We start from the raw sequence: 19,838 nt of genomic DNA, 5'->3' as shown, positions 1-19,838 counted from the left end.
CGGCGGCGGAGCCAGCGCAGGTTTCCGGGAGTCACTGAGCAGGCAGGAGCAGCACTGTCTTCGCACTTTGGGGGCTGGATCCCCGAAAGGACCTCCGTGCATGGGAGGGGGAGCGAGAGACAGAGTCGGGGCTAAAGAAGAACGAGCGAAAGGACGGCAAAGAGAAGCCTGTTATAAAAATGTCACTGCAGAAGTGCCTAGCGGAGTGGGAGGAGATTGACAGGGAATTTCAGCAGCTGCAGGTATGGATGTGAACCGGGCATGATGCTGGGAGGCGGCCAGCCCTCGAGAGACCCCGGCGGATACCCCGGGGGGTGTCGAAGCCCGGAGGAGCTCCCGTGGCCAGCCGCACGCCACCAGCCCGCTATGCCGCCCATTGTTTGCTTCCCCTTGGGGGGGCCTGAGCTGACAAACCGGCGTGAGCAGTGCGACCGGCAGTGGCAATGACAGTCAGCTTCCCTGAATATTAAACACCAAAAAGGATAATGCTGGATTGGTATCATTAATGATTGATCATGGTTTACCTTGGCTTGTTTACTCGGACGAGCTGTGCTGTGCCATGACAGTGTCAACAACTGCTTATAGTCATAATATTATACCTTGTGTATAATTTGCCAGATGTTTGCAAAAAAATCCTAGTAGTATGTTCATTCTGTCCAAGCCCGGTTTACAGCCAATTTCTGTTTTATAAAAACGTATATCTTAGTGGAGAACTTTATTTGAACTGCATTTGTGACTATAAATATTTACTTTTACATTTTATGCACTGTAGTTTATTTAGGAGGTGATAAATAATATATAATTTTGGTGAGGGAGGTGTGTATATATGTGTGTGTGTGTGTGTGTGTGTGTGTGTGGGGGGGGGGGGGGGGGGTGGTCCTGAGTGAAGGCTTCAGCTACATTCCACATTTATCTCGGGAGGTTCCGGAATATGGCACTCTTACAGGGAACACTGCCACGGACGGGCGGCCCTTCTCAGGGCCCAGCAAAGGCATAATCAGATAGATAGTACCTTTTATATTATGATATTTAAATGCACATGTTTCTCAGTGGTGCAGAGGACAGGTTTTATTCGTAACTTTGCAGACAGTGCCTCAGGAGTCGTCACATTCATTTATGTGTTTTTCATGCATCTCCTAGGAAGCTCATAAAGTTTACCGGCAGAAACTTGGCCAGCTGAGCAGCCTGCAGAGCGCGTGCAGCGCCTCCATCCGCAGGCAGAAGCGGAGCCTGTCTGAGCTGCGTTCCAGCCTGCACCGGTATGCCGCCCTGCCTCACTCCGATCAGAAGCACGGCCGCACAGGCTGCTCTCTCGCTGTCCCCTGCTGGCCGTTCGCGGCATGGCTGCTGCCACTGTGACCGTGATCTGATTCCCCAGGTGTGCGAAATCCAGCAGTCCCAAGGAACAGGAGGAGATTCGCGAGATACAGGCGCAGATCAGAGACAGGCAGAATGTCTTCTTCGATATGGAAGCATATTTGCCAAAGAAAAATGGGTGAGTTCATGGGTGGGTAGTCATCCAAAGTGCGTAAACAGTGATTATGACCAAGCTAAGCGACACACTTATAATGTAATTTGTGCATTTAATGCAGGTAGAATGCAGATACTGGAGAATGTTTTTCATGATCATCTCTTTCAGGCTGTACTTAAATCTGGTTCTGGGGAATGTAAACGTGACTCTGCTCAGCAACCAAGCAAAGTAAGTCTGCTTCCACTATCAGGGCATCTTGTTGGGTAGTTTAACACTGAGGAAATCTCAGTGTGGATGGACGGTTGGGGAGTGAGACGACACATGCCGTCCGGACGGACGGTTGTGGAGTGAGACGACACACGACGTGCAGACGGACTGTCGTGGAGTGAGACGGCACACGGCGTGCAGACAGACTGTCGTGGAGTGAGACGGCACACGGCGTGCAGGCGGACTGTCAGGGAGTGAGACGGCACACGGCGTGCAGATGGACGGTCGTGCAGTGAGACGGCATACGCCGTCCGGACAGATGACCAGGGAGTGAGACGGCACACAGTGTGCAAACGGACGGTTGTGGAGTGAGATGGCACATGGCGTGCAGACGGACGGTTGTGGAGTGAGACGGCACACGGCGTGCAGACGGACGGTCGTGGAGTGAGACGGCACACAGCGTGCAGACGGACGGTCGTGGAGTGAGACGGCACACTCCTTCCAGCTTTGTTCTGATGCTCTTTGTTCCCTATGAATAGATTTGCCTACAAAGATGAATATGAGAAGTTCAAATTATACCTGACTATCATCCTGATGCTGGGGGCCATAACCTGCCGTTTTATAGTTATTTATCGGTAAGAAGTCGCTTTTGTTACTGTTGCTGTTTTAGTTTAACTTCAAAGATGCCTTGTATCCTGTTCATTTAGTCATGCTCTATAAATCAAATATTTTCCTCATTCCTGATACAGTCAGTGTTCTGAGTCAGTGTCAGGTGTATGTGTTTCTGTTCAGGGTCACAGATGAGATCTTTAACTTCTTGCTGGTGTGGTATTACTGCACGCTAACTATACGCGAGAGCATCCTCATAAGTAACGGCTCCAGGTAAGAGTGCCGCAGCTCACTGTGTCCCAAGAACGGCCCCTCGAATTGGGAGCAATGCATGGACTTTGGTTTTCTGTTTTTTAAGAAAAACAAACTCTGCTAGTCACGTTTGCCTATTCAGAACATGATCAATAGCGAATGTGAATAAAGTAAACTGCGTGTTGTCTTTTTTTAAGGATTAAAGGCTGGTGGGTATCACACCACTACGTCTCCACGTTCCTCTCTGGTGTGATGCTGACCTGGTGAGTTATTCCTCTGGTCACAGGAGCAGAGTCTCACACCGGCTCGTTGCGTCTGTCCTGAAGAACGGCATCGCAGCATAGTGTGTTTCTCATGTTTGATTTCCCTCTCTGAAAAGGCCAGATGGGATGATGTATCAGATGTTCCGCAATCAGTTCCTGGGATTCTCCATCTACCAGAGTAGGTGTCCGGTTGGGCTGAGAGGCGCACTATGCCCTGGCTACCTGTAGGTGTCACAGTCATTGAGGTGAAGGTCCTTCACAGGTGTGGCTATGGCACCCAGTCTGAGAAAAGGGTGATTTAATCCATCACAGCTGAAAAAAGATTAAATCAAAAGCTGTCAATTTCTTATTTCAAGGATATTAGGAGACACAAACTATTGTGAATTCCTCGTGATTGTGTATCTAGTGAACCCAGTTCCGTAACTCAGTCCATATGGTCTCCATTCGGCCACCATGTCCATCGAGGGTGTGTGACTGTCTGTCCTGCTGTAGCTCGGGCGGCGTTTGCAACATCCGGCCTGCTTGGCCAACATCTTACACAACACTGAGTTGCTAAACGCTGCATGAGGGCATCCAATGTCCTACAGGGCAGGAGGTGTCTGGAGATTAACCTCTGATCATACTCAGCTTGTAATGACTAGAGATTTGATTCAGAGAACGGAGTGCCGATGTCTGTGTTTTAGTACTTATATCAAGGTGCTGCTTGGAAACTGGGCATCGGGTTTGGGTTTCTGGAACATTCTGCTTGTTGGCATTGCAGGTTTTGTACAGTTCCTGCAGTATTACTACCAGCGCGGCTGCTTGTATAGGCTCCGGGCCCTTGGCGAGAGGGACCACCTGGACCTGACTGTAGGTGAGACATCGAAGCCCAAACCATGTCTGGTGCTGAACTGTACATGAAATGACCTCCCTGCAGAGTGATCGAAACTGGTGTTTTCAATTAAAAAAATATACACTGTTAAAATGTATCTTTAGTATGTATTAGTGAATAGTTTGATTCAGTGTGATTTCCTTGTTGTAAGTTTTTATCTTTATGTAGCTGAATTGCTCCCAAAGAAATTTCCCTGCAATACCATTTTGAGTAATTCAGGCCGACCCTGTGGCTGCAGGTTTAAAACTGAGCAGTAGGGGGCCCTGAGGGCTACATTTCATTGGTGCATTTGTTGCCTGTTCTCCAGAAGGATTTCAGTCCTGGATGTGGGGAGGGCTCACCTTCCTCCTGCCCTTTCTCTTCTTCTGTCATGTAAGTGTGACTGTGCTGGGGGGGGGGGACATCACCCTAATCAGGTGATGAGGTTGAGGCATAGGGGTGGCCTAAGAGACTGGTTGTTTCGGGGGAGCGGGGTTTTGGGGATTTCCTGTCTCTCTGCCCCATCTGCAGTTCATCTCAAACATCTCCCGAAGCCTCCAGCTCTGTGAGCTCAGGCAGTATCTGCACGCCCGCATTGCTGTCTCTCTCAGCCTGTCCGCCTACTGAAACCGCCGTTCTGCTCCCATAATGAAGCTGAACGTGGTCCTCCTCTGTCCTCTGTATCTAGTTCTGGCAGCTGTACAACGCGGTGACCTTGTTTGGCTTGTCCAGGCATGAAGACTGCAGAGAGTGGCAGGTGACTCACACACCTTTCTGCTTCATCCTTTTCACCTGGACTCTTCAGGGCCTGATTTTGCTCTCAGTTAATTGACCCTATATAAGCCTTGATCCTGAACCTGGATCAGATGGGGCTCCTGATAAGTTCTCAATCTGCCTTACAAAATGTTTATCTTTAACTTCAGCATGTTGAACCCTTTTGGCTGTTGGTCTGAATCCTTTTGTGTTTTAGCTGAACATGGCTGAAGCTGAATGCAGATAAAGGCCAGTTCTGGAGGCATCACTAAACTAATCGGGGCTCTTGTGATGCGTCACCCTTCAGGTTGTCACTCTGGCCCCCGCTTTTCTCGTCCTCTTCCTGGGAAACTTCCTCACCACTCTAAAAGTGCTTCACCAGAAGTTTCAGAAGAACGCAGAAAAGATCCAGAAGACGGAGCCATCACTGTCGCCACAGAAGAGCAGGAGGAAGGTCTGGGAGCAGAGTCTTTAGAGCGAGGACATCATGGCGTTGGGGGTGCGGGGAGTGGGGGCAGCTCCCGTCCTCAGACTAGCAGAGGAACGCCGCCTCACTGGAGTCGCGTGTCGCTTGCCCTGACTCTCAGACAGAGGCAGAGCTGCTGGAAGCTCGTGATCCACGTGCTTCTGAAGAGGTCTGTCTAGCCCTGCAGTGTGGCTTTCATGTGCATGGAGGGACTCCATTGACACGATATGCAATACAAGTGGACAGATAGAGAAATTCAGTCATTTATTTAGAAATATACCTCAGAGCATAATTTAGGTCATCCTTCTGTTTCCTGCTGCCTGATGTGCTTGTTTGCAGTAACTCCCTTCTTCTCTGTCATATTAACTTGGACATGGTCACCAAGTGGCCCACAGCATCAGTGGGGATGGTGACAGTGAACTTTCAAAGGGCGTCGTTTCAGAGTAGGCTAGAGCAGGAGGCATATCCGTGTCGTCCTGTCTGCTGTGAGCCTCGCGGAGTTTGTCTGCCTGGACCATGAGGCACATCCGTGTCGTCCTGTCTGCAGTGAGCCTCGTGGAGTCTGTCTTCATGGAAAAAAGACCCCCCCATTTTGTACATTTCAAAACATCCTGCCAAGAAGACGAAGCTGGAAATCTAGCATGTGTGTGTGTGCTCCTGCTCCTGCTCCTGTTCCTGCTCCTGTTCCTGCTCCTGTTCCCTGCCTTGCGCACATCGGCTCCAGACCCCCCCGCAACCATGAGTAGTGCAAGTGAATACAGATAATGGATGGATGGAATATATTTGTTTGTTAACATTTGTACTTTGTACTTTGACTTGTAATGCTATTATTGTTATAGACACCAGAAAATGATTTAATACAGTAACACCACATTCACGGGGTTATGGAAATTGCCAGAAAGATCACAATATCACACTATCATGATACTTAAGCCACTATGCAATACTATTGCGATTCTTTACAATACAGCAGGTACTGCAATTAGATTCTGCGATACATTGCCATTTATTTATTGCATATATTATTGAAATTAATTACAAATACTAAGGAAAATAGCACACGACTTCATTCACATTCTCACCTGAATATCACACTGTTGTTTCATTTTCTGTTTCCACAATGTTTTTGTTTAAACTATATGATGTTACTATATTCTTTTGTGATATTACTGATTATAATATCACTTTGTAACAGAGAAATCCCAGCTTGTGGCCACCTGTAATCATACCGATGGTAGTAATGGTCATTAGGAAAGCCCCTGGTCCTCACTCCCTATTGAGGGCTATCCTATGCAAACCACCTAACCAAGACTGAAAAGTCAGGCTGCCACAAGCTTGGATGATCAAGGAACCAAGTCATACATCACCATTGTCTGGTTCCTGACCTTTTGTCTTGTCGCTCCTGCCTGGCTGTGATCAAACATGGTCTATTGTCTTAGACTCTGTGAGAAGGCCGGTATGACACACAAGTTAGGAGAAGAAGGTTGAGAAGGCTGCGCGTAACAACATCTACTGCACTAGAGAACATCATCTGGACATAAACTCCTTCCTCCGAGAGAAAGCGTCTCTGGTCTGGTCCATCGATTACGGCTCAAACAACGGAACCTAACAAACAACTTTATCATTTTCTGACGCACAAAACATCTGAATGACAAGGGCAGGAAACATAAAAATAAAAACACTGATCGTGGGAGATTGTTTCAAGAAGAACATTTTATTGATTGCAAGGTATATGGTGACATACCATGCACTGCAATTGCAGTCTAGCAAAAAAATGCATTTCAATGCCTTATTTGCCTTATATGCATAACATATGAAATGAAAAAACAAAAAAATTACCAAATCAAAAAGGGAAACAATATATTCATACTGAGACTCTAAATGCTTTGTGCAATTGCAGAAGATCCTGTATATTGGGCAACATGTTCTCATTCACATCACAACAGATATCTGCCTTTGCAGTGCAGTGTGGAAAGAACCACGTACAACATCTTATGCAGCCTCTGCAGGCGTCTGCTGTTATATCCTCACACGCAGCTTCCATGGCAGCAAGCAATGTCATTTGTGTATGTGGGTTACAGCCATGTACCTTCCACCTCCAAGCAGAGAAGTAGTCCTCAGTTGGGTTGAGGAATGGGCAATATGGAGGTAGGAATTCCATCAGCATCCTGGGGTGGTTGGCAAACCATTGCCTGGTTGGGTTGGAGTGATGGAAACTCACATTATCACAAATAATCACATACTTTGGTACATTTTCTTGACCAATCTCCTCTTCCTAGCTGCACACATAATGATATTCCTGTTTAAGGTGGTGCAGGGATCGCTAGTATTCTGAATACATACCAAAAAAGTTTTGTAGAAACTTATAAAACACACTTGACAGCCAATGAAATCTTGTTGAACACTTTTGACTGCAATGACTTACACAATGACAAAATGATACGTTTGTCTGGAGTGTAAGACGATGCAAAAGAGGGTTTGCACAATGCATTTTCGTCATCATGACATAAGCTAACTGCTGATGTGCGATAAAGCTGCGAACTGCACATAAGCATCTACCTGAGTACTAAAGCAATTGCAAAATGACAAAATAACCAGGAATTGCTGCTATGATGTACACAGCTGGGCTGGCCCCGCATCCTGGGTTGTTCTCTGCCTCGTGCCCATTGGTTCCGTGATAGGCTCCGGACCCCCCGCGACCCAGTAGGATAAGCGGTTTGGAAAACGGATGGATGGATGGATGGATGTACACAACTGACTAGAAGTTGTGGGAATTGAACAAGCAGTTTTGAGAACTTCAGATCGGTTGTAAGAAATGCATTAAAGCAACTGAGAAAAACACTAAGAATTTATTTATTAGCAATTTCTGTTCAAACAGTAAACCTTTTTATGTCACATCCAAAGCATGTAAATGATGCCCACATTCCCTACTGTATACCCTCAGAGCAGTGCACTGGGGACCCATTACTCAAAATGCAAAATTACCAGCCACAAAGACGGCTAACAGGTGGGAGCGAGGCTGGTTACCGAGACGACGATGCACGGTGTGGCCAAGTCAAGACCTTTAATATGAAAGATGATGATGATGATGATGATGATGAAAACCCTTTATTGCTGTTGCAATACACCATGTCACTAGTCACGAGTACCAGCGAAAAACAGGCCATCAACCCGACCATACATATACACAAACATCACAGTAGGGGGTAGACCGGTCGGGAGACAGGGGAAGAGAGAAGAAAAGAAACAGAATAACATGAGGAGAGAGGAGGAGAATAAAAAAACAGCCCCCAGACTGTACTCCAGTGGGGAGGACATTGTAGGAACCGAAAAAAACACCTCAGCAACATAAGCACATGGTCACTACACCTTACAACATAAAAATGACACGACTTGCAACGGGTGGGGGAAAAGGGGGGGTGGAGGTAGTCCAGCATAGACAAACATCCATCCGGTCCTGCAGCCATGGAGGCGCTGGTCAACAGACCCGCCTGTTCACGCTGGGGGTATGAAGCGGCGAAGGCATAGTGTAGATGTAGTGTAGACTTACACTAACAAATATCATCAATATCTATTTTATGATTTTAAATGATCCTAATACTTTTAAGGTTCTGCTTTTCAGGTTTTGTACTATGTAATGTGTCTTGTTTCCTTTCAGGGAAAAAGTCCTGGTGCAATAATGTTTGCATGTGTGTGTGTGTGTGTGTGTGTGTGTGTGCGTGTGTGGGGTTATGGTTAGGGCTGGTTGGGGGTTAAGGTTGTCATATTTAGCATTAGCATTTCCCATAGAAGTGAATGAGTGGGCCCCATAAGGATAGGTATACCCTACATGTACGCGCGTGCGTTTGTGTGTGTGTGCCCTTACATATACTTTCAATGTACTTAATTTTTCTATGGTTTGTGTGTCAATTAAAAGTGTCACACACAGTTATACAATATGTCGTAAAATGGTTGTTTTACTGCAAGACTGCAAAACAGGAACATAAAGTATAAAGAGGCAAAACATTAAACAAAGAAATTATCATAAATATCAGCAATAGCATGGCGTTTGCAGTAAAATGTGTGTGTGTGTCTGTGCGCATGCACGTGTGCATCTGTGAGTGTGTCGGTTATTGGCAGGTCGCTCTGGTAAAGTTTATCCCACACAGTCACAGTCTCACCAATCTGCATCCCAGTACAGTTTTTCTTTATTAAAAAAAGTAAAGCTCTGCAAAACAAATGTAGGTCATATTAGGCATCAATAAATATCTTCTTGTTTAAAATAACAGTCTGTATCAGTCTCGATTCACGTTCTTTACATAAAATAGCGGGAATCAGCAAAGAGGTCCTTAGTTCTTAAGTTCAGCAGTTGAGTGAATTATGGATGGAGGCCCTCAGATTGCCAGCAGGTTCCTATAAAATATTTACGCTTTCAAACCTGAGTGGAAACACTTTGCAAAGAACCGAACGGCCCAAGCAGACATGTTTTTATGACAAAGGCATCTGTGGTGAAGGAGCTGAGGAGCCATCGGTCCAGGTGAGTCTTTGAGTGCTCATGGCCCCACTGCTTTCCCTGCCTGTCCATCAGGGGGCGCTGTATTACAACATTGTGCATAAGTTGGCCTTTCTGCGTGCCTGCCTTGCCCTTTGGACTGCTGCCAGCCCCCGCTTGACAGCCTCCCGGAATATGTCCATCACGTTCTCCTGATACTTTGCGGAACATTCCAGGTAAATTTCCGCCTTGATTTGCTGCATGGCTTCCACACCCTGGACAGGTATAAGAAAAGAGAATGAGAGCTGGGCTGATCTATGGAGCACATTCATTATGACACAAACCCTTACAGAGACTGTATTCTGACTGGGACCCTTTAGCAGACGAGCAGACACATGGGGACACCAGCTGCCTGGCAGGATTGTTATGTCCTCCTGACAGCTGTGCTTTTTTGTCTTTACTCTGGGGGAAAATGCTGCCTCCACTGTCTGCTGAGCTGTTTGAAGGTTTTCTGTGCAGCTATGAAACCTAGATGTTCTCCCTCACCTGCAAGTAGGTTATGGGGGCTAGACCCAGGGCCCGGAGCTTTCTTGTCTGCTCCTTGTTTTTGCGCAGGTCTGTCTTACAGCCGATCAGGAGGATGGGCAGTCCCCGGCAAAAGTGATGAACTTCTGGGTACCACTGTGGAAAAAGACCATGAAAATTCATGCATCCACTGAGCCATTACGAGACGCCTACCTTTTTGTGAAGCAAACAACACAGAGCAGATGTGGGACTCAAACCCCCAACACAGAGCAGGTGTGGGACTCAAACCCCCAACACAGAGCAGGTGTGGGACTCAAACCCCCAACACAGAGCAGGTGTGGGACTCAAACCCCCAACACAGAGCATGTGTAGGGCTCAAACCCCAAACAAAGAGCAGGTGTGAGACTCAAACCCCCAACACAGAGCAGGTGTGGGACTCAAACCCCCAACACAGAGCAGGTGTGGGACTCAAACCCCCAACACAGAGCATGTGTAGGGCTCAAACCCCCAACACAGAGCATGTGTGGAACTCAACCCCCCAACACAGAGCAGGTGTGGGACTCAAACCCCTAACACAGAGCAGGTGTGGGACTCAAACCCCTAACACAGAGCAGGGATGGGACTCAAACCCCCTACAGACAGCAGGTGTGGGACTCAAACCCCCTACAGACAACAGGTGTGGGACTCAAACCCACAACAGAGACTGGCTGTGGGGCTCAAACCCCCAACACAGGGCAGGTGTGGGACTCAAACCCCCAACACAGAGCAGGTGTGGGACTCAAACTCCAAACAAAGAACAGGTGTGGGACTCAAACCCCCAACACAGAGCAGGTTTGTGACTCAAACCCCTAACACAGAGCAGGTGTGGGACTCAACCCCCAACACAGAGCAGGTGTGGGACTCAAACCCCTAACACAGAGCAGGTGTGGGACTCAAACCCCCTACAGACAGCAGGTATGGGACTCAAACCCCCTACAGACAACAGGTGTGGGACTCAAACCCACAACAGAGACTGGCTGTGGGGCTCAAACCCCCAACACAGAGCAGGTGTGGGACTCAAACCCCAAACAAAGAGCAGGTGTGGGACTCAAACCCCCAACACAGAGCATGTGTAAGGGTCAAACCCCAAACAAAGAACAGGTGTGGGACTCAACCCCCCAACACAGAGCAGGTGTGGGACTCAAACCCCTAACACAGAGCAGGTGTGGGACTCAAACCCCCTACAGACAGCAAGTGTGGGACTCAAACCCACAACAGAGAGTGGCTTTGGGGCTTAAACCCCCAACACAGAGCAGGTGTGGGACTCAAACCCCCAACAAAGAACAAGTGTAGGGCTCAAACCCCCAACACAAAGCAGGTGTGGGACTCAAACCCCCAACACAGAGCAGGTGTAGGGCTCAAACCCCCAACACAGAGCTGAAGTGGGACTCAAACTCCCAACAGACAGTGGGTGTGGGACTCAAATCCACAACACCGAGTGGGTGTGAGGCTCAAACCCTGAAATTGAGAGTGGGAGTGGGACTGAAACCCCCAAGCCTGGAAGTGTGGGGGGTGGGGGGCAGCACTATCCACTGAGTCACCCAAGAGCATGCTGATGTTAGACTGAACTGGATTTATTTGATCAGGGTTAAGCACACACCTCTTTCTTGGAAACTGTTTCCAAGGGAAACAAACAAGTATAAACAGCATGAGCATTTCCTGGGTGGTTCTCTGCCTGGTGGGAACGGCTTTCGTTTGCTGATGATGCATCACTGATTTGATCAGATCTCTTATCCAGTAGTTTGACGACAGCAAACATGTATTTAAGGTCAATACCTTTAGCAGGACATTTTCAAAGCTGGTGGGGTTTGTGACATCATAGCAGATGAAGACGAGGTTTGCGTCCGGGTAGGACAGCGGTCTCAGCCGGTCATAGTCCTCTTGGCCTGGAAGGAGGGCACATGGGAGGTTCCACGTCAGTTTGCCAGTGATACACCGGGAGGTTCCTCTGAAATATGATGTCACTATACTGCACTTAGTACCAGTCTGAGGACCAGAACATTTCTTTGGTTTTATTCTTCAGAGTTTTATATACTAATGTTTTTTTGTGTCTCTTCATCTCTCCGGACACAAACGATATACACATTCTACACTGAAAGGGCCCTTGTCGGTATCCAGACCAGCCTCTCAGTGTAATTATAGCCCATGAGTAATATCAGACAAAATAAATGGTGACAATAGTTGTCACAGGGCTGAGGATATGCAGGTAATCTGGTTTTTGATGCCTGTGCACCTGGCAGATCTATTTTGAGAGCAGGTTTCTGTCATAGGAGCTTAAAACACAAACATCCATTTATTCATTAAACTTCATTTCAAGCTGCATTGTGCCAAAAGACATTTGGAAAACTTCAGGCATTCTGCAAGTGTGGCCAGGGTCCTGTCAGAAAAACACTGTCCCATGAAGTCCAAGTAAGGTTGTATTCATATCTTCTGTGGTACTCCTTAGTACCACAGAACATACTCCTAAGTATGACAACCTTAACCCCCCCCAGCCTTAACCTTAAGCATATGTAACCAAACAAAACAGTTCTTGTTATAAGCATTGTTAGTTTTAGTTTTGATTGCATTCATTTTTTTTAACTTGAGGTTCGAAGTGGGGACCTAAATGTACAGGTTTTTAATTATATTATGGGGAAATCAGGTTCCCACAACGTGATAATTACAAAACAAACACGCCCCTTTTTCACCCTACATTTTGTTACACAGTAGCTATTTGTCACAGTGTTTCACAAGCACTGTCTGTTGCCAGGGGCGTTTCTAGCTATTGAAAAAAATTGCAGGACGACTGTCATCAGGGGTTAAATACTCGGGGCTACAGCAATAAGAGCTGATTTTCACTTCACAGGAAAGCGGGTCGGGCACCATCCGCGATCCTTACGCCAACGCGCCGGGCAACCCAAGCGCGTGCTTTAACGGCAGGGCTGGGGGGGCACCATGGAGTAAAGCTGCTCTTAAAAGTCACAGTGATGTGCGGAATGCATGTTACAAGAAAAGAATAAGCGAAGAAAAAGCATTTATCAAAAAGTAGCTGTGCGCCGTGTATTTACGGTACTCCAGGAAGGGTTATCGTCCTTAACAAAAACATTTCCGTAACCTAAAAATGAGATACGAAATACCAACTAACTAACTAACCAATTGAAATAAAAACAAATGTCAAATACTTCTCATTAACATTTTAAAATACTATTCAGCTAAATTAATTATGTATCTTTGGGCCTCTCGTGCAACGTACTTCAACCTTAGAAACGGCAAACAGCATTATATCTCGGCACTTTTTCAAAAAAGTCCTACAAAATTCAGTCTATGACTAGAAATAAAATTAGTACAACCTAAAGTAAAGTATAACAAAAATATAACAAATGCAGTACCCAGTACCTAAGGGACTAGGAAATCTGGGACCCTAGATCACCTCTTAGCTGTCTAATGGGTTAGGTATGGGGGTTCCCCCTAGATCACCTCTTAACCGTCTAATGGGTTAGGTATGGGGGTTCCCCCTAGATCACCTCTTAGCCGTCTAATGGGTTAGGTGTGGGGGTTCCCCCTAGATCACCTCTTAGCCGTCTAATGGGTCAGGTGTGGGGGTTCCCCCTCAATCACCTCTTAGCCGTCTAATGGGTTAGGTGTGGGGGTTCCCCCTAGATCACCTCTTAGCCGTCTAATGGGTTAGGTATGGGGGTTCCCCCTAGATCACCTATTAGCTGTCTAATGGGTTACGTATGGGGGTTCCCCCTAGATCACCTCTTAGCCATCTAATGGGTTAGGTATGGGGGTTCCCCCTAGATCACCAGCAAAAAAACTGGCCATCAACCCGACCATACATATACACAAACCTCACAGTATAGGGAGTACATTGTAGGAACCGAAAAAAACACCTCAGCAAGATAAGCACATGGTCACTACACCTTATAACATAAAAAGGCACGACTAGAAACAGGTGTGGGAAATGGGGAGGTGGAGGTAGTCCAGCATAGACAGACAGCCATCCGGTCCTGCAGCCATGGAGGCGCTGGTCACAGACCCGTCTGTTCATGCTGGAGGTATGAAGCGGCGAAGGCGTGGGATGGGGGGAGGGTGCGGTGAGTCCTTGGGATTGGGGGAGAGGGATGCAAGAGAGTCTCACTGCCTCGTTCTTCTGGGGGAGTTGTTAGTTCAGCAGCGGCCTTGGCCGAGGCCAGTGCTGATTGGGGGGAGCCAAAACCTGATAGGATAGGGTTGTTTGGGTTTCCGGGCGAGAAGCTGTAATTTCCCAGCTCCTCTAATGTCCAGATCACACGTTATAATAACGATAATCAGCAACATAACACGAATCAAACTCTCGTCTACACATAATCAAAACCGCAGTAAAGAGCAACGATAGGAATAGAAAAAAAAGACTGATCGTTATTTTACATTTTTTCTGGATGGGGGGGGGGTGGGGGGGGGATAGGGTTATCTACGATAAAGTCACTAGAATAATGAAAGAGAAAATTTGGATCACATTTAGACATCTCACCAATACAATTTCATTTACGGCACTAAATTACAAACATGCTTTATTTGCCAATTGCACAAGTACTGGCCCCTTTTAAATCCTTATTTTATTTATTTAAAAACATGTCCATACAAGAGATTAATATGACAAAATGATAAAAGAGGGAGCATAGAGTCATTTTACCGGAAATGTAGAAATTCCCAAATTAAACTAAACTCCACCATGCATTAAAAAACAAAAAATGGCACAAAGGATTATGAACAGTCAGAAGAGCAAAGAGTTTGACAATGAACTGTACATTTTTCTGGCTTTTTTGCTGTTTTTCTTTTATTGAAGTAAAGTAACTAGCAAAATCAGAAACAAAGGGAGCCAACGAGGGTCTGCAAGACTGTAAATGATATTTAACCATAATAAAAACCAGATTAGCAATATCAGAAATGCTTATATCTAAGCTGTCCATAGAATAAATAATGTCATGAAAGTTAGATTTAGGTATTCCATCAATCAGACCTAAAGGTTTTAGTATGAAAGCAATTAAAAAAAAGGCAGCCAATTGATTCAGTCTCTTATAAACAAAAACAAGAGCACCTCAGGTCCATTTAAAAGCGTCTGAGCAAAAGCTGACTAGATAAATAGCAGAAATCATTTTTAAATGGGCTTCCTTGTCTTTGGGAGCAGCAGGACAGGTTAAATGAAAGGAAAGAGTCTGTTCTCTTACTGGATCCTTTAAAAGCCTTTAACAAACCCTGATTCGCAATTCCTACACACAGTCGACCTGAAAACCATCCTTCCATATTTGTTACTGCATTTTTTGTCCATTAATTCGACATGTCCCACTTTTAAGGAAGGCAGGCAAGGTAAAACAGGAATATTGAATTGTATATTGAATCAAATGCAGTACAGGAATATGAATTGTAGACTGAATCAAATGCAGTACAGGAATATGAATTGTAGACTGAATCAAATGCAGTACAGGAATATGAATTGTATACTGAATCAAATGCAGTACAGGAATATGAATTGTAGACTGAATCAAATGCAGTACAGGAATATGAATTGTAGACTGAATCAAATGCAGTACAGGAATATGAATTGTATACTGAATCAAATGCAGTACAGGAATATGAATTGCCTTACACGAGATATTTAGATCTGACAATTTAAAATTGATGTTTTCCCAAGGTGGGGTGGCATGGTGGTGCAGTGGTTAGCAGTGTTGCCTCACACCTCTGGGACCCGGGTTTGAGTCTCCGCCTGGGTTACATGTGTGTGGAGTTTGCATGTTCTCCCCATGTCGTCGTGGGCTTTCCTCCGGGTACTCCGGTTTCCCCCCACAGTCCAAAGACATGCTGAGGCTAAATTGCCCATAGGAGTGCATGCATGAGTGAATGGTGTGTGAGTGTGCCCTGTGATGGGCTGGCCCCCCATCCTGGGTTGTTCCCTGCCTCGTGCCCATTGCTTCCGGGACAGGCTCCAGACCCCCCGCGACCCAATAGGATAAGCGGTTTGGAAAATGGATGGATGGATGGATGGGGTAAATATAAGTAAACGAGGATAAAATCCATCTAAAGTGAGGTATCTTAAATCTGAAAAGCTATCCAGCCAAAAAAGAAATCCGGCTTCGGGAAACATGATATAGACCCCTGACACCAATGACTCCTTTGGTTTAAAAACAATCCATTTTCTTTGCTTGTCATTTTAAGTTTTCACTCTGGTCGTTTATTTTGGATTAACGCTATTACCTAAACATACTATCACATAACTAAAATGTTCGTTTATATTTCCATCAACTGAAATTGCTGCGCTCCAATGACGTGGTACTTGGTAAGCTTATAGCCAGGGGCGCACATAATTGCTACGCAAGTATGCATTCGCAATGGGATACGCGTGGCAATTTGTTATCGTAACAGCATAACATTGGTCTCCAACTCTCATGCACCTGGCGTGACACTCACACTTTCAGGGTCTCACAGTAACGTCAGAAATCTTATGGCAAATCTACATTATTCTATCACAAACATAAAAATAGCTAATCCCTACAGACGGTTTACAAGGCAATTAAACTTAAACTCTTACATACATGAAAATGTGTGTTCAGATTTGCCTGGAATCAAAAATCTCACACCAGCCAGCTGATAAAATTTGGCAACCCTGCAAATGCATGTTTATGTGTATTTGCTCTGTTATTAAAAGAAATCACTATGCATTTTAGGGGCGGCATGGTGGTGCAGTGGTTAGCACTGTTGCCTCACACCTCTGGGTTCCAGGTTCGAGACTCCGCCTGGGTCACATGTGTGTGGAGTTTGCATGTTCTCCCCATGTCGTCGTGGGGTTTCCCCACTGTTTAGTTCACTAAAGTTCAGAGACTGTGTACCTCCTGACTACTGGCACACCCTACACAGGCACTAAACAGAGACTGTGTCCCTCCATGGACGTCATACCCCCATGGTTCAGGGGGATCAGAGAGAGATCACTAAACAGAGACCGTGTCCCTCCTGACCGCCGGCACACCCTTCACGCGCATGAAACGGCGACCGTGTCCCTCCTGACATACTGTCCCTCTTCACACACATGTAAGTGCCATTCTCCTGTCCCAGCTGTGCCCCGCCCATTCCCACTGTCTACCTAGACCTCACAACTGCATGCCAGTAAAAATACAGATAAAATAAGGATGTACCATTTGATTGGCTCCTGTCTGAACTCCCTGCTCAGTAACATTGTTAAGCTTCTTCCACTCCCTTGTGTTGCGTTAGTTTCACTGATGCAGTGAAAGCATTTAAGCATTAAAATTGTTTTCATTTTTCACATTTTTTTTGCCCCACCCAGCTCAGCCCCCATAATCCACCCTGTCAGATAACTATCATGAGTCACTTCCTGCCTCCCCCTGAAGGAATAGAAAGGTGCCGTACCTGCTGTGTCATATATGTTCAGAATGATATTCCTGCCTCCAAAATTGGACGTCGTGGTGACTTTTTCAAAGACCGAGGGCACATAATTCTGAGAAGGAAGGTAAAGAACATGTCAGTTGCCTATTAGAGGTGATTTGCGGCTGCTTTAACAATCTAGTTAAATACTTAAAATGAAATAACAGGGTGGCTTGATGGGAACTCAAGCCGGAGTGTGGGGACTTATTTGCACCCTTGTGCCGCATGTGGACCTCGCACATTTGATCTGGGTACTGCAGTTTCCTCCTATGACCAAATGCATTTTCCTACAGTGTACATATCCTGCAATCACTTCCAGGGTGTTCCCCAGCCATGTGCCCTGTGCCCCCTGGGACCATGTACTCAATGAATGGAAGTTAGATTCAAAGTGTAATAACACACAAACAACAACATACCATGTAGTGTTGCATTTTAAAAGATAGATCAGCATCACACCCCCACGGTCCACAGGGATCAGAAAGAGATCACATCACACCCCCACAGTTCACAGGGATCAGAGAGAGATCAGCATCCCACCCTCATAGTCCAAGGGGATCAGAGAGAGATCAGCATCCCACCCTCATGGTCCATGGGGATCAGAAAGAGATCACATCACACCCCCACAGTTCACAAGGATCAGAGAGAGATCAGCATCATACCCCCATGGTCCACGGGGATCAGAGAGAGATCAGCATCATACCCCCATGGTCCACGGGGATCAGAGACAGATCAGTATCCCACCCTCATGGTCCACGAGGATCAGTGAGAGATCAGCATCCCACCCTCATAGTCCATGGGGATCAGTGAGAGATCAGCATCCCACCCTCATGGTCCATGGGGATCAGAGAGAGATCAACATCCCACTCTCATAGTCCATGGGGATCAGTGCTCAGTCTATTAGCTGCTATAAGATGCATAGTTATTATTACCAGCGCACCTTAAACGATAACAGCGTTAATAAACGGTGTGTTTACTACTCTGTCCGGAATGAGTAATTAAGGTGAAATGACTGATCCAACTGAATGAAAATAAACTAATAAACCTCATCAGTTGCACGAGTGTCTAGCAGGCTACCTCCGAGAAGTCTCTCTTGGAGTACGCCATGAGCAGGGAGGTCTTCCCGCAACCACCGTCGCCTACGATCACCATGTTGAGCCTTTCGGGTTGAGCCATGCGGATCCTCGGCTCCGTCTGGCGTATCTTTCCGCTGCTGCGTTAAACCAACTTCGGTCTGGGATCCCGCGCCGGTGGGCGGTATGTGGTCTGACTGGGACCAGATGAGTTACTCCTGCCGGTGTATTCAGGAGGCGGATCTGTGGCTCTCTCGATCTCGCCTGGGCTGTTTAACAGCGCTCCCTTTTCTGATGTGTGTGGGGAGGGAGGAACCGGAGGTGTGACCGTCACCTCCATGCCTGGGAGATGATCAGCTACCCCAGGACAGCAGGTTTCCCGTCGCTTCCTCGATCCTGCTCCGTGAATCACCTTCAGCATCATGAGTGCCATGACACACATAGTAACAGTGTTGTAGGAGCCGCGGCGGCGGGGACGTGTACCATCCAATATTTAATTTGGCTCAATTCATCCACCAATATATCGACCTTTGTATTTATATTATTAAGTTGTCCCCCCCCCAAAAAAAAAAAATCAAACTGTCTCCTACGCCGTTGCATAGCAACACGGCCATGTTAGATTTCCTCACATACAGAATATAATTAGTCACAATTTAATGACGTGAACTGACTTAAATTTTCTGTTTTCAGAGAGACATGGGGCACCTGTTCAGTTTCATTTACAACACAGGGATTTAATTAGCGTCGCAATGTGTACACATGTAATAGTATTTAGCACTTCATAACGCATAGAGAATGTAATTATTGGACTTTTTTTAAGAAGCTGATGTAAACCTTGTAGAGAGTGACCTTGTAATCTTTAGAGAATGCAGACCAATTACTGCTGTGCACAATGTGACGAAAAACAAGTATGAATTAGCACCTTGTGTTAGTTTAGATGTTTCTGTATCTGTTAGCTATTTTGTTACCTTTTGATGTATGAATATGTGCTTTATTTGTGCTGCAGCTTATCACTATGTTGAAGGACAAATATATTATTAACCCTCTAGCCAGACAATGTGCAACAAGCAGAAGTTGCCAAGGTTTGCTACAGAAGGAAGGGATTCTGAGTTCACCAAAAGTTCACGGCTGGGTATTTACAAAAACCGAATAGAGATGGTCACACCACCATTATGTTCTACCGAGGCACCAACCAGTAAAAGAGATGATTGACATACTTATCATCTAGGGGTGTGGATCAAGGGAGAAACGAACGATGGTGAATGGTTGAGGGAATGATGATGTTTATGTGACGAGATATTTTTACACAATAAGAAAATGTATAAAATTGGTGTAAAACGGTATTGGACACACTTGTAAGTGTCCGGCCTTGGTTGTAACTTCATTGTTGCAGTAAAGACTGAATCTGAAGATCTACACAAGCGGCTCCAGACTCCAGATTGGCGGGGAAGGAAAAACCACAACAGT

The 19,838-nt window shown here is 46.1% G+C and overlaps 3 protein-coding genes across 3 annotated transcripts; 2 read left to right on the top strand and 1 right to left on the bottom strand.

The window, feature by feature from the left end:
• The first annotated feature begins 8 nt into the window (after positions 1–8).
• Positions 9–6,564, top strand: LOC125713958 (transmembrane protein 120B-like). Its single transcript, XM_048984788.1, has 12 exons — positions 9–242; positions 1,141–1,259; positions 1,379–1,495; positions 1,640–1,699; positions 2,218–2,313; positions 2,471–2,560; positions 2,737–2,802; positions 2,919–2,980; positions 3,563–3,655; positions 3,981–4,045; positions 4,341–4,409; positions 4,713–6,564. Exons 1-12 carry the CDS (start codon positions 180–182, stop codon positions 4,878–4,880), a joined length of 1,068 nt encoding a protein of 355 aa, XP_048840745.1. The 5' UTR covers positions 9–179; the 3' UTR covers positions 4,881–6,564.
• Positions 6,565–9,040: 2,476 nt separating this feature from the next.
• Positions 9,041–18,832, bottom strand: LOC125714043 (rho-related GTP-binding protein RhoF-like). The gene is made up of 5 exons (XM_048984795.1): positions 18,376–18,832; positions 17,287–17,374; positions 11,683–11,792; positions 9,889–10,023; positions 9,041–9,617 (listed from the first exon to the last, which is right to left on the bottom strand). Exons 1-5 carry the CDS (start codon positions 18,472–18,474, stop codon positions 9,450–9,452), a joined length of 600 nt encoding a protein of 199 aa, XP_048840752.1. The 5' UTR covers positions 18,475–18,832; the 3' UTR covers positions 9,041–9,449.
• Positions 10,031–11,405, top strand: LOC125714027 (uncharacterized). Its single transcript, XM_048984793.1, has 4 exons — positions 10,031–10,450; positions 10,730–10,759; positions 10,791–11,007; positions 11,070–11,405. Exons 1-4 carry the CDS (start codon positions 10,110–10,112, stop codon positions 11,142–11,144), a joined length of 663 nt encoding a protein of 220 aa, XP_048840750.1. The 5' UTR covers positions 10,031–10,109; the 3' UTR covers positions 11,145–11,405.
• Positions 18,833–19,838: the final 1,006 nt, after the last annotated feature.

This window comes from Brienomyrus brachyistius, chromosome 2 (genome assembly GCF_023856365.1).
Source record: "Brienomyrus brachyistius isolate T26 chromosome 2, BBRACH_0.4, whole genome shotgun sequence".
Taxonomy (NCBI): Eukaryota; Metazoa; Chordata; class Actinopteri; order Osteoglossiformes; family Mormyridae; genus Brienomyrus; species Brienomyrus brachyistius.
The sequence above is the reverse complement of the archived record's forward strand: the minus strand, read 5'-3'. Positions and strand labels throughout refer to the sequence as shown.

What these genes read in the sequence shown, in the direction of transcription:
- LOC125713958 (XM_048984788.1), top strand. Translation starts at nt 180, where the DNA reads ATGTCACTGCAGAAGTGCCTAGCGGAGTGGGAGGAGATTGACAGGGAA. An exon ending in GGGATTCTCCATCTACCAGA is followed by an intron (nt 2,981 to 3,562) that starts GTAGGTGTCCGG and finishes TTGGCATTGCAG; the next exon opens with GTTTTGTACAGTTCCTGCAG. An exon ending in CCTTTCTCTTCTTCTGTCAT is followed by an intron (nt 4,046 to 4,340) that starts GTAAGTGTGACT and finishes CTCTGTATCTAG; the next exon opens with TTCTGGCAGCTGTACAACGC.
- LOC125714027 (XM_048984793.1), top strand. Translation starts at nt 10,110, where the DNA reads ATGTGGGACTCAAACCCCCAACACAGAGCAGGTGTGGGACTCAAACCC. An exon ending in AAACCCCTAACACAGAGCAG is followed by an intron (nt 10,451 to 10,729) that starts GTGTGGGACTCA and finishes AACACAGAGCAG; the next exon opens with GTGTGGGACTCAACCCCCAA. An exon ending in CAACCCCCAACACAGAGCAG is followed by an intron (nt 10,760 to 10,790) that starts GTGTGGGACTCA and finishes AACACAGAGCAG; the next exon opens with GTGTGGGACTCAAACCCCCT.
- LOC125714043 (XM_048984795.1), bottom strand. Translation starts at nt 18,474, where the DNA reads ATGGCTCAACCCGAAAGGCTCAACATGGTGATCGTAGGCGACGGTGGT. An exon ending in TTGAAAATGTCCTGCTAAAG is followed by an intron (nt 10,024 to 11,682) that starts GTATTGACCTTA and finishes CTTTTTCCACAG; the next exon opens with TGGTACCCAGAAGTTCATCA. An exon ending in CCCCCATAACCTACTTGCAG is followed by an intron (nt 9,618 to 9,888) that starts GTGAGGGAGAAC and finishes ATACCTGTCCAG; the next exon opens with GGTGTGGAAGCCATGCAGCA.